This window comes from Nyctereutes procyonoides, unplaced genomic scaffold (genome assembly GCF_905146905.1).
Source record: "Nyctereutes procyonoides isolate TBG_1078 unplaced genomic scaffold, NYPRO_anot_genome, whole genome shotgun sequence".
In the NCBI taxonomy this organism is placed as follows: domain Eukaryota; kingdom Metazoa; phylum Chordata; class Mammalia; order Carnivora; family Canidae; genus Nyctereutes; species Nyctereutes procyonoides.
Genome location: NW_026575135.1, coordinates 70857890 through 70871274, shown reverse-complemented (window position 1 = coordinate 70871274; position 13385 = coordinate 70857890). Strand labels below are relative to the sequence as shown.

General features: G+C 44.6%; 2 protein-coding genes across 9 annotated transcripts in view; both read right to left on the bottom strand.

The window, feature by feature from the left end:
• LOC129494795 (zinc finger protein 879) overlaps positions 1–10407 on the bottom strand; it is a 40486-nt gene extending 30079 nt beyond the window's left edge. For 2 of the 8 annotated variants that reach the window (XM_055301895.1, XM_055301894.1), the window contains exons 1-2: positions 3879–4161; positions 2273–2922 (exon numbers count right to left, since the gene is read on the bottom strand). Coding sequence is in view for 6 of the 8 variants with exons in the window: in XM_055301894.1 (XP_055157869.1) it covers positions 2273–2309 (37 nt within the window). In the remaining 2 variants the exon portion in view is untranslated. Of the gene's footprint in view, positions 1–2272; positions 4162–6252; positions 6321–7563 lie in introns of those variants that run through there. The other 6 variants (XM_055301888.1, XM_055301891.1, XM_055301893.1 and 3 more) reach the window with 6 other exon arrangements.
• Positions 10408–11202: 795 nt separating this feature from the next.
• LOC129495028 (60S ribosomal protein L10a) lies at positions 11203–12229 on the bottom strand. Its single transcript, XM_055302326.1, has 2 exons — positions 11722–12229; positions 11203–11417 (listed from the first exon to the last, which is right to left on the bottom strand). The coding sequence occupies exons 1-2, from the start codon at positions 12202–12204 to the stop codon at positions 11247–11249; spliced, it is 654 nt and encodes a 217-aa protein (XP_055158301.1). The 5' UTR covers positions 12205–12229; the 3' UTR covers positions 11203–11246.
• Between the last annotated feature and the right edge of the window lie 1156 nt (positions 12230–13385).

Genomic DNA, 13385 nt, shown 5'->3' with positions numbered 1-13385 from the left:
TTAAATAGTTTTTCAAAGAATCCTGGGTAAACTTTTTCAATTCACATTCCTTGACTTTTTAATGATAAAACTCATGCCTTTGTGCTGTAATTATTTACTCTCTGGACCTTTTCTCTGTTTCTCTTTATATTATACCTTCATTTTCTATAGCCACTACAGGAATCTTAATACAAAAAACTAGAAACTAAAAGATTATGAAAGTGCAAAAGATTATTTAATAAAATACGGCTTACCAATACAATAGAGCTCTTTCAAAAAGCTAGGTCTCTACTTAATGAGAGCTGAATAACTCGAGGGCATTCACAATTTAAACAGATTTGACAACAACATGTATAATCAACCTCTCCATCTCTCCCTTTCCCTCATGTACAAATACAGTCAAGTAAATATTCACAATCTGGGAGGATAAAAAGTAAAATATCAGCAAAGGTTCATCATGGTTGGTTAACAAAACTTCAGGTCAATCTCCTTTTTTGCTCTTTTTTTATAACACCACATACATCTTACATAAACTAAAAGTAGTCAAAGTTTTAAAAAATGCTTGCAAAAGAAGAACACAGTGTATCTGATACTAATGATTTCTTTACCAAGCAGAAAACTCTGAGCCAAATCTGAAATTCATCCATGGCTACCATGGTGGCCCTTACCACAGACATAGTCACTTTCTAAGGTTCTGACTGAACTTCTATTTTATTTTATCATTATTCTTACACTTAGGTGCCTTGAATTGTTGGTGGAATATGGTATAAAATATTAGTATGTGGTAGAAAAAAAGATCTCTGGAGTGAAAAAAAAGACTTGGCTCTTCAAAGCAAAGGGCCCTGTGATGCCAAATTACAATATTAAAACAAACTCCTTGATACAACCTAATGAATCTTCTGAATTCCAAAGGTAGGGGATCCCTGGGTGGCTCAGCGGTTTAGCGCCTGCCTTCGGCCCAGGGCGTGATCCTGGAGTCCCGGGATCGTGTCCCACGTTGGGCTCCCGGTAATGGAGCCTGCTTCTCCCTCTGCCTGTGTCTCTGCCTCTCTCTCTCTCTCTCTCTCTCTCTCTCTCTCTATCATGAATAAATAAATAAGATCTCTTAAAAAAAAAAACCTTGAATTCCAAAGGTAAAGAAAATACCCTATACTACTCTAGACAGAAGACAAAAAAAGGAGGGGGAACCGGATTTCTATTCAGTAGAGGAAAAAGAATCAAGCTAATACAAGACTTTTTATCAATGACACGAGAGCCAAGTGTGAAGGAAAGAAATATTGATGGCAGTTTGCTAGACCCATAATTCTCACTGGAGAGGTCAAAGAACTGATTTTAGACATGCCCAAATAGAGCATACACGAACCTTTGTGAAAACTTTATTCAAGAAAATACTCCAGTCAAACCAAAGAGGAGAATCTGAAGCTAAAGCTCATGAATGGAAACACCTGACTGAGCTAACCCAGAAAGCCTGTGTCCTGCCACCGAGAGGAAGACTGGGTAAGCAGCAAAACTCGAAGGAGAGAGCCACACTCTGGTGCTAGAATCAAAGACAAAACAAACCAAAACACAAAACCAGAATGACAACACCACCACCAAAAAAAGCAGAACAGCAAATGAGAGCTTACTGACCCAGTAACCCAGAAGAGTTTTAGAGACTGAGAGGTATGTCCTAGCAGTCAGGGTCTGGAACACATTATTTTGAATATTTTCACACAAAATATTTAGTACAATGCCCTGTTGAATACCTGCAAACCTTCTGCATAAATTTATCACCATTTTGCTACCCTTGCTTTCTCACTCTTATGTAGTATATAAATACACATAGATCTTTTTTTAGCTGAATCATACATAAGTTGCAGACCAAAAAAGCCAAACAAAAACCCAAGATGGAACAATGAGGGATGTACTGTAGTGATAGAAGGTTTGTTCAAACCACAAAGGGAGGATAATTTAGAAAAATAATTGATCCAGCAAAAGCAAGAAAAATGGGGGATGACATGACTCACAAACCTTTATGCATTACATATGGTGTTACATTTTCTGCATTCACACTACATAGGACAACAGAGACAAGTGGGCCCTTCCTGAGAGAATTCAACTCTCCCTCTGAACCTGCCCAATCAAAGAACTCGAAAAGGTAGAGGGAGGATATGTCCTTCCCACTGTTTCCCACCTGGCCTGGTACTCTAGGAGGGCCCTGCTCAATGTCTCCTGAGCACAGGCTCTTCGCTGATCAAGCAGCACCCAGGCAGTGAGAAAATGCTCTGCCCGCTTTCCAATCACGGGCACTCACCTACACAGGGGCTTTGAGAAACTCCATTTTCCACCATCCAGGGGTCTTCCCCTTGCTGTAACTGGAAAATAACCTTTGGTTTGGAAAACAGAATTCCTGTTTGTGAGCAAGAAGAAGAGAATGAGTCCGTGCTGCAGACATGAGCAGCTACCCTGACACATGGATCCAGCACCAGGGCCTTTGTGGCAGAGGGACAGCTGAAGGAAAGAGACGTTTGTTCAGAGAGGGGCTTAAATGACGCTCCTACAGGATGGGGGTCTCAGGAGGAAAGTCAGGGCACTGGCTGTGTGTGCCTCTAATTTGGAACCCTCTTGTGAGACCCAGAAGAGTTTTGGGGCAAAAACCAGCAAAAGCACACACAGGCTGCCCAGCACCGACTCCACCAAACCAAGACCTTTCCCAGCAGTAGAGGGGAACAGCAACTGCCACTCTCTGAGCCCACCTGTGCGGTGAACCTGGACAAGCCCTCCAATTGTCCTCCTTGAAGAGGGCACCACGACACTCCCCCGGCAGATGTCCTTACCCAGCGAGACCAGGGTGCCATAGTTCTCCAGCATCACCTCCCGGTACAACATTCTCTGTGCAGAGTCCAGGTGCAGCCACTCGTCCTGGCTGAAGAATACGGCCACATCCCTGAATGTCACAGACTCCTGCAACAGCAAACCCATTCTTGCTCACCTGGACCATCCCCCCGCGGGGACGGCTGTGCAGCAACCCTGTCACCACGCAGGGTTGTGGGCATCGCAAGGTGAGTCTCTGTCCTTTCCAAATGTTGTCCACACGTCCCCGGTGGGGGTGGGGGGGTATTCTAAGGACCCACCCACCCCCCAGAATGCCTAAAACTTGGATAGTACCGTACCCTATATGTACTGTTTTTTCCTATAAATACAAACCTCTGATAAAGTTTAACTTATAAATCAGGCACAGTAAGAGATTAACAATTAATAATAGAACAATTATGACAATACACTGTAGCAAAATTTATGTGAATGTGGTCTCTCCCTCTCATAACATCTTACTGTGTTGTACCTACCTTTCTTCTGCTCATAATAGTGTCACCAGCTAGACCCCAAGACCCAACCTTGACTGCCCACCTGCTTGGACTCACCGATCTTTGCCCCACCTTCTTCCTTAAGCTCTTCTTTCCAGCTTCTTTCTTAACTTGGGCAAATAGAAAAATGAAACAGCCCCTCCAGCAGTAGTGACTATCCTGACAAGACCTCCAGAGCCAGCCCAGACCACCCAGACCAGTTTGAGTGTAACCCCCGCCCCCCCCAGCCTGTGCAGATGGACCATGGAGTGACCCCTGGAATGACAGACCTTTACCTCTACCTCATTATAATACTACAAACTCCGCCCAAGGCGGAGCCCAGGCCTCATTTATAAAACATGCACTACAGTGTGTTTAGACGTGTTTCCTTAAGGCACGTGCACAATCTATGCCCACCCTTACATACAGAAACAAGGATCCCTCTTTCTAAATATTCATCTTAACTCTAAGTAAAAAGAAACCATCCACCTGGCTCAGGGAGTCAAGTCTTTGGAAGCCATTCCCGGTGATGATCTCATCTGCTGCAAATAAAACTTCCTTTGTGCCCCAGCTCACCTGGTGGGGTTTCTATCTGTGGCTCAGCAAGGACCAAATTCGGCTGGTGTGGTTCCAGAATGAGAGGGTAAAGTGCCCACACCAGGCAGGGTGAAGTGCAGTGAGGCGAATGATGCAGGCTCTGTGACACCGCCTTCGGCTGCCCCTGACCTTCTACAGAGAGGTAAGAAGGAGGATCACCTGGTAACTGGAACCGCTGGAAGGGAAACCATGGATGGGGGCGGGGGTACTGCAAGTCTTCAATAGCTCAGTAAGTCACCTGCCAGGCTCGCAGCTCAGCACATCTTCCTTGGAGATTCATCTCTTTGAATGTGCCTACCCCTCAGTCTCCTGGGAGGAGGCGGCCTAACTGGTCATCTGACCAATGTCCAAACTGGGTTGGAGCCACTCAACCTGCGAGGGAGCCGTCTCTCTCTGCCATCTCCTCAGTGGATGGCTGGCGTTGTACATGACATTCTGGCCTAACGCTCATTAAACCTTATTTAGTGTTAAAAGCGTTTTTCTTTCTCTTCTGCCTTTGTGGAGAGGTTTCGGGGTTTTCATTCTATTTCCCTAAGTGCCATGAAAGGGTCAAGAAGGGAAGAAAACACAGTGGACTAGATGCTTCATTTCCCTCAATCTGTCCTGAGACCACTGTCCAGTTGCGACTCCTTTTCCTTACACCAGCTCTATGAGCTGGGTCCTGCTCAAAGGCCCCAGTCTTCCAATACAGTTGACCCTTGAACAACATGGTTTTGAACTGTGTAGGTCCAAATACATATAGATTTTCTTTTGATAAATACACTACTGTAAACATATTTTTTTGTCTTCAACTTTCTTAATGACATCTTCTCTCTACCTTGCTTTATTGTAAAAATACAGCATAGAATACATATACCACACAAAATATGTGTTAGTTGACCATTACTGGTAACAGTAGGCTATTATGTAGTGAAGTTTTTGGAGGAGTCAAAGTTTTACGTGGATTTTTCATTTGCCATGATGTCGATGGAGCTAGAATACATTATGCTAAACAAAGTCAGTGAGTTAGAGAAAGACAAATACCATTTGATTTCACTCATATGTAGAATTTAAGAAACAAAATAGATGAACATAGGGGAAAGGAAGGAAAAAAAAGAGGGGGAGGCAAACCATAAGAGACTCTTAGCCACTGAGAATAAACTGAGGAGTGATAGAGGGAGGTGTGCAGGGGATGAGTTAGATGGGGGACAGGCATTAAGGCAGGCACTTGTGATGAGCATGAGCACTGGGTGTTGTATGTAAGTGATGAATCACTGAATTCTACTCCTGAAACTGGTATTACTAGATATATGATATATGATAACTAACTAGAATTCAAATAAAAACTTAAAAAAAGTTATATGTGGATTTCTGACTGGTGGGTGGGGGCAGAGGGGTCAGAGCCTGCACCCTTATGTTAGAGCAGGCAGTGAGTTAGGTTCAAGTGGACACCTGGGGGCCAACAATGAGGAAGTTGTGACCAGCTATTGGGGAGGTCAGAAGCTGTCCTGGTAGCTCTCCACAAGAAGCTGGATCAAACCACAGAGGCCCACGACGGCTGATACCAGGACAGGAAACTCCTGACCACGTTAGGAAGAAAAAGCTGAAACCCTGCATTTGTGCCCCAAGTAATGGATATTCTACCCTCTGGTTAGCAACTGTCAATAAAAGATAGAAAACTCAAACCCCAGGGCACAAAGCTCTCTCTCTCAAGCTCATCTGTTCTCGTATCTTGAGAGTAAACTTTTAGCTTTAATAAGCTTTCCTGCTGTGTCCCTCACCTGCTGTGTTGTGTGTCCATCCTTGAATTCTTTCTCGAGGCAAGACCAAGAACCATCAGCAATTCCTTTAGGACAGGCTGGGTCGAGACCCCAGGGCCTTCCCAGTTCACCCCGCAACACTTAAACCCTGCATCGCTCAAGAGTCAACTGTACTAGAAGCATCCCTGACCACACTTTGCTGATTCAGAGGTCTTCTTTCTTGGACCTTCCTAGAAAGTCACCTGGACTCCTACCAACTACAACTCCAGTTGATTGGCCCTTAATTTCTTGAGAGCGCCTTACATCTTCTCTTTGAATTCCTAATGTTATGAAAAGAATTATCGGACTCCCCCAACTTTCTACCCTTCACAGGGGAAAAAACACATCTAGATCCCTCACAAAGCTCTGTGTATAGCTCTGGCACAGGACATTGAATTCCTAATCAACAAGTTTAAGTAAGGAATTCCCAATGAGACTGGCCCTGGCACCAGAGAAACAGCTTCCTTCCAGAGTTACCTGACCAGGCCCCCTGCCTCGTAAAGCTCAACAATGGCCTCAGCATGTTCACGATCTCCAAACCAGGAGGACAGTTGAAGAAAGAAGCCTTCACTCACCTGAGCATGGACCGGCAGCAACCTTGTGGCCATCTCTTCCTCTCTCCTGCCCCTCCTGGGAAAGGCACCTGATATGGAGAAAGAAAACTGTGAGCAGTCTGTCCATCCTGTCTGTACTGCCACCTTCGTGAGGCCTAACTTAGAGATCCCACACACTGAGCATGCTGCAAAGGGAAGCCAGAGGGAGCCTAGAAGCCCAGGGATTCCGGAATTAGAGGGTCCGTGGGCACGGCCACCAAAACCAGGAGTGGGCAGCAAGCTTACTTCCAGTCGCTGGGCCTACTACCTTTCAGCCAGTGGTTCATGAATAAAAGTAAATCAGACTAAGGGATGAGAACCAACCATCTGATGTACATTAGAACATTACATGTACTCTGATGTACAGAGTAAAGGGCAGTCACGTTGCGCTCACAGAGATATTTAATGAAAGTGAGCATAAATATTCCACACATCTGCATTTAAATATTTTGAGCTCTATTACAATTATACTGTATCTAACCTAGTATATAGCTATATATAATGCACAACAAAATATAACACGAAAGTCATACTAATTCTATTCTATAGGAAATTGGTGTCCTTTTCAGGAAGAGCCAACCACAAATTAGGTCCCTCTTCCCCTTGGAAATTGCGCTTCCTTTATGAAGAAAGAGTTCCCAAACCTCCTTAATAGAAACAAAGACATTACCCGTCCTCTCCCGGCTCCAAAAAGCCCCACAAGGCTCACAAGAAAGAGCATCAGCGGCTCGCTCTGAATTTTAAATTTAGAGAAAAGGGAAGTAATTCAGCCAAAGGACAAAAATAATCTAAATAAACAAACAAAAAACGTGATAGTCAAATCACCTTAGGACTCGCTCTGGGAGGGGAGTGCCACATAAGCAAGGATGGCAAAAACTGAGCAACATAAAGTGGAAACTCGGGGCGCGGCGGGGGCGGGGGTGGGGGTGGGGGTGGGGCGGGGGCGGGGGCCGACCCGCAACCGCTCCCAGCCAAATACCGCCCCAGGGCCCACGAAGCCTCCCACAAGGCAGAGCTCCCTGCATCTCGGTCCCCAGGCCGCGGCTCCAGGAGCCCTGCCCGAGGCTGGCGCTGACAGCTCGCATTTCCGGGGCTGCGGGGCCGCGGGCGCCGAGACCTCCCCGGGGCACCGCCCCCGCCGCCGGCCGCCTTCACCTGCCGAGGCCGCCGCAGCTCGCATCGGGCGCCCGCAACCCGGACGCGCGGCTGGGGCTCGCGCGGCGGCCGGCCCTCTGCCCTGGCCCCGCCGCAGGAGCGGCACAACCCGGGCCCGCTCTCCCTGGCAGCCTGTACCTGGGCCCGCCGCCACGGCGGACTCCAAGCGGCGGAGCGCCCCGGAGACGAGCAGGACACCTAGCCCCGAGACATTTTTCGCCTCCGCCGCCGCCGCCAGGCCGCCGGGCGCAACTGCGCCTGCGCACGAGAGACCAACCGGGCACCTCGGCCGAACCGCGGAGCTTTTCCTTTCGGACTCTCTATCCCAGACAGCGTCACGCGACGGCGGCTTACGGGGTCCGAAAAGGGCCAACCGCGGCGAGGCTGGCGAAAGCCGTCTTGCGGGGAGCCGGAGGCGGCGCGAGGCCCGGTTCTGTGTGTCTCACCGCGTATCCGCTCGGGCGCCCTTTTTGGGAAAAGTGAGTATGTATTTAAAAACATGGAGAATTAGCCGCTCGCTGCTGCTTGTTCTTGGTTGGTGAGTGCAGTGTGTCAGCAAAAGTTCCTGGAATGCCAAGATGTGACCCACGGCGGGGGAGGCCTCGTTGCCGGCTGTTTGCGAACCCGGGACCGAAAGTACTGTCCGGAGGGGGAGATTTCGGCGCAGGCTCAGAGGCAAAAACCGCAAGTCTTGTGCCGTTGACCGAGGCTGGTCAGACTCGGGTCCCAGGCTTCAGGAGCCGAGCGGCCTCGCTCCTCTGGGCAGCCTCGGGGTGTGGCCCCCCCTTGAGAGCGCGGCGGGACGTGCTGCAGCGTCTTTCTGCGAATCGTGCTGGATCCGGGCAGGCTTGTCGCCCCAGGCTGTGCTGCCCGCTTTGGTTTCTTGCGATCTTTCGGCCTGACTGAAATTTTAGTTTTGCTCCCTTGACATCTTGTTTGATAGCTGTTGCTGTGTAATTATTGGGGGTTTTTGTTCTCAGCTGTTAACCTTTTTTTTTTTTTTTTACGAATTTTTGCATTTCAAAAAAATTACGTCTACATGTCGTAACCTGCACACTGACATTCACATTGGGTAAAAACAAAAGCATAAACCCAGCATCTACCTTTTCACAACAGTCATTACTTCTTTTTAAAATGGCTCCTTTATTTATTTTTAAGATTTTCCTTGTTTGAGACAGCATGAGCAGGAGGGAGCAGCAGAGGAAGAGACTCTGCCGCCGAGCAGGGAGCCGCATGCAGGGCTCTATTTCAGGACCCTGAGATCCTGACAGGAGCTAAAGGCAGCCGCTTAACCCGCTGAGCCATCCTGGTGCCCCTAAAACGGCTCCTTTGAATTGTAAAGTTTGTTTTCTAGCATTGACTATAACCCCCTTCCAAACTGCATCCTCAGTGACTGGTACTGTACAAACCAAAGGATATGTGCTGCATGAGGGATGAATGATCTTTTAAAATAACCAGCAATACAGCTTACAAAACAGAACGAAAAACTAAAGGGTATTTGAAGGTAGAAAACAAAGAGATGAACTAAATTATGCCAGGAAAACAATAGGGAAAAAAATCTGGGATCACGGTGTTATGTCAAACAAAAATTGCAAAAAGGATGCAAGGCAAACACTTGTATTTGGAGGTCTTAGGAATTACAACTTGAGAGACAGATTTGAGAGAAAACCCAAATAGTGCTCTGCTCTCGGGGACATGGGAAGCAGAGGGCTTTTAAAAGCAAAAAGGGGAATTCCAAGAAGGTTTACATAAATTTTGCAAAATTATAATTGGCATAAAGAGTCTAATTTCTGTTGAGTTCACAGCTTGCCATCTGGGGCTGCAAGAAGCAGGATACTTTGGTTTGGAGGTGGGCTATATTTAAAGTATTGTGTTTTGCATAGAGGTGAGAGTGCGTAGGCCCCATGTCCTTAATGCCCCCCTCCATCATCCTCCCACCCATTTCATTTTAAATGTGCTGTCCTGATAGGAATGACTTTCAGGTTTTTCCTTTCACAGTTACAATTAGACAAAGATCATTTCAATATACAGATAATTAAATTAGACAAAATGAGTTGTTTTTTATTGGTAAAAGATAATACAATCACTAACCATTAGAGAAATACAAATCAAAACCACATTGAGATAGCACTTCACATCCATTAGTATGTCTGCTATCAAAACAAAACAGGACAGTACAATGCAGCAAACAAGCATTGGTGAGGACATGGAGAAATTGGAATCCATTGCTATGGATTGAATATAAATGGGAATGTAAAATGGTGCAGAAGATACGGAAAATAGTATTTTCTTCAAACAAATTAAAAATAGGATTACTATATGATCCAGCAATTCCTCTTTTGGGTATATTCCCAATGGATTTGAAAACGATGGTTTAAAATTGTATTTGTTCAGTGTTAATAGCAGCATTATTTACAGTAACCGAAAGATGGAAACAAGCCAGTGTCAACAGACAAACTGTATATGTATATACCGCATACATAGTATGTTTATAAACATAATGTGTATGTGTACAATGGAAAATCATTCAGCCATATAAAGGAAAGAATTTCAGACACATGCTCCAAAGTGGATGGATCTCGAAGACATGCCAAGTAAAATAAGGCAGACTCAAAGCACACAAATATTTTGTGATTCTGCTTATATGAGGTATTTAAAATAGATTCATAGAAAGTAGAAAAAGGGTTACTAGGGGTTTGGGGGGGAAGAGATGAATGAGAATTTATTGTTTAATGGGTATATAGTTGCAGTTTGGATGATGAAAAAGTTCTGGAAATGGATGGCAGTGATGGTGTACAACAATGTGAATGTACTTAGTACTCCTGTACTGTATATTTAAAAATGGCTAAAATGGTAAATTTTGTGTTATGTGACTTTTACCATGATAAAAATAATGACGATACAAAATAAAGATGTAACAGTAATGAACTATTATTGGCAAAACAATATAACATTGAGATTTGTAAAGTATAAATAAAGTGATAGAACGAGTACACATAATTGCCTTGTTTTTTTTCTCTTAATAGTCCTTAAAGTAACAAAAACACATACATACTTACTTTTCAGAGGAATAGATCCCCTAAGCTCTAGAAAATACCATCAGAACTCAAGAAATTGAGAGAAAATCTTAGAAGGCATGCAGCAGTGTGCCCTGAGATCCAAAATCCATCTAATAGATTCAGAAGAAGAAACCAGGAAATGAAGAGGTGGAAAAATCACAAATAGATTACAGATAAAGATATGGAACCATTCGAGCTGAAGAAGGCTTGGGTCTTCAGATTAAATAGAATATAAGGTTGGACATAATGATGGGGTTGGGCTCGGGCGGGGGGGGCCTACAAAAAATATATCCTGAATGAAATTTCAGAATTCTTAAGGATAAATAGAAAATCTTAGGAGCTACCAGTATATAAAAACGAAATAAAAGATTACCTATGTGTCCTTTGCTATATGTAATAGAAGATGGGACTGCTTCAATGGTCTTAAATGATAAAGGCATAACAAAGTATTGGGTCAGACTCTAGTTCCAGCAGAATGAGTAGTTCAGTGACTTCATAAAAAAAAAAAAAATTTCTTCCTTCTCTCTGCTACTTAGGAGTTGGGTGCAATATGGACATGGATACAAAATCAAGGTTCTGTTGCAAAATGGAGTTGAGTGGATGTTGGGTAATCAGGAATGCCAGGGAAAACAGGAGGGTAAGGCTGACATCAGCCTCTCAGCAACAGCACTGGATTCTAGAAGATAGTGTGGAGCAATATCCTCAGATTTCTTTTTTTTTTTTTTTTTTTTGGTAGCACTAGGATTTTTTTATTAAACGGTCTTAGTAAAGGCGCTGGGGTTTGCCCATTGTGCTCTTGATGTACAAAGCCCGGACGTTCTGCCAATTCTTCTTGAGCAAGGACACCAGGAAATTGACAGCTAAGTGGATGTTGTACACAAGCTCATCGTCCGTCATCTTCACGTGGCCAACAGCCACTGCCAGACATAGCACCTGTGAGAGAGTCCAGTCAAATCAGGCCGGCGGCCAAACGGAAGAGTCAGAGTAGGCACATCTAGAAGCCAAATGACCCATCCCTCCCCACTCCCGATGACCTAGTGAACAGTACCCGGACCCCAGGCCAGGAAAACCACAGGCACGTGGAAAGCTTCAACCCTGCTCAGTGACTGTCACATATCCTACGTATCTGTAGAAATGTGAGCCGGGACTCCCATTCAGAGAACATGGATGAACTTTGGGACTGGTGGTGCCACCATCACCAAAGCTTAATCTCTGCAACCCACTCAGACCTTCTTACCTTCTTCATCTGGAATTTGATGGTGGACTTCACTTCATCCACTTTGGCCACCATGTTCTCATTGTGGGTCAGCAAGGAAGGGAACTTGCCAGCTTTATTCAGGCCTGGACCCAGGATTCGTGGAATCTGCTTGATCAGAGATTCTGAAGCCAAAAAGGCATCATACTTCTTGGCCAGCTTCTTGACTAGTTTTTTATTCTTGTTGAGTTTCTTCAGCGCTTCAATGTCCATGTGGGGAATGTCCACTGCCTTGGCCTCATCACAGTGTTGCTGGTCCCCCAAAACACACACAGAGAACTTGGGGCGGGGGGTGGACTTAAGCCTGACGGTGCCCGAGAAGCGTTTGTCCTTCTGAGGGTCATAGTTCTTCAGGCTGATCTGCAGCTCCACGGTCTCCAGAAACTTCCGGCGCTTGCGCTGGTTCCCGTGCAGGACCTCCCGCACCGCCTCGTACAGGGTGTCGCGGGAGACTTTGCTGCTCATGGTAACTCGCGCCGCAGTAACCGGAAAAGAGTATCCTCAGATTTCTAAAGTAAAAGGAACTAGAATTGTAATCCTATAACCCTTTAATCTAGCATTTAATTTTGAGTGAGGCAAAGGCATTTGGAAGATGAAAGTATTTGCATAGAGCGTAATCCCTAAAACATCTCTGATGGAATTAGTCATACATATAATCTATTTAAAAAAAAAAAACAAATCAGTGGTATAAGGCAAGCAAAAGAAAAACATCTAGATTGGTAAGGAAGAAGTACAGCCACTTTTATTTGCAGCAAACACAATCTTCTATATAGGCAATTTTTTAAAGGTTTTATTTATTCATCAGAGACACAGAGGGGCAGAGACATAGGCAGAGGGAAAAGCCTACTCCCTGCGGGGGGGTCCATTGTGGGACTTGATCCCAGGACCCAGGATCACTCCCTGAGCTGAAAGCAGACACTCAACCACTGAGCCACCCAGATGTCCCTGGCAAATCTTTTTTTTTTTTTTAAGATTTTATTTGTAATCTTTATATCTCTACTATACCCAGCATAGGGCTTGAAATTACAACCCCCAGATCAAGAGTCTCATGCTTTACTGACTGAGCCTACCAGGCACTCCTGTATAGGGAAAGTCAATGGAATCTACAAAAAGATTTTTAAAACCAAAAAGCTGAGCAGGGCTGCAGGATGCAAGATCCAAAAGTCAGTTGTACTTCTTAGTAGCAATGAATAATCAGAAATTGAAATTTAAAAAGCAAAACCATTTCTAATAGCATCAAAAATATTAATACTTAAGGATAAATCTGACAAAAATATGCAGGAGTTGTTCACTGCAAACTACAAAGTATTGCTGAAAGTAATTTTAAAAGCTCTAAGTAAATGGAAGTATAAACTTTTTTTATGGGTAAATGTTAAGACTCAATATTGTTTAGGATGTTAATTCTCACCATATTGATGTATAGGCTCAACGCGATCTCTAAATATCATGGTCAGCTTGATTTTACAATTTGACAACTCATTCTAGAATTCATATGAAAATATAAAGGGTATTTAATAACCAGAATTTCTTTGAAAAAGAACAAAGTTGGAGAACTCACATTACCTGATTTCAAGACTTATATTTATAAATCCACAATAATCAAGACAGTGTAGTATTGGCATCAAGAAAGAAATAGATCACGGTGG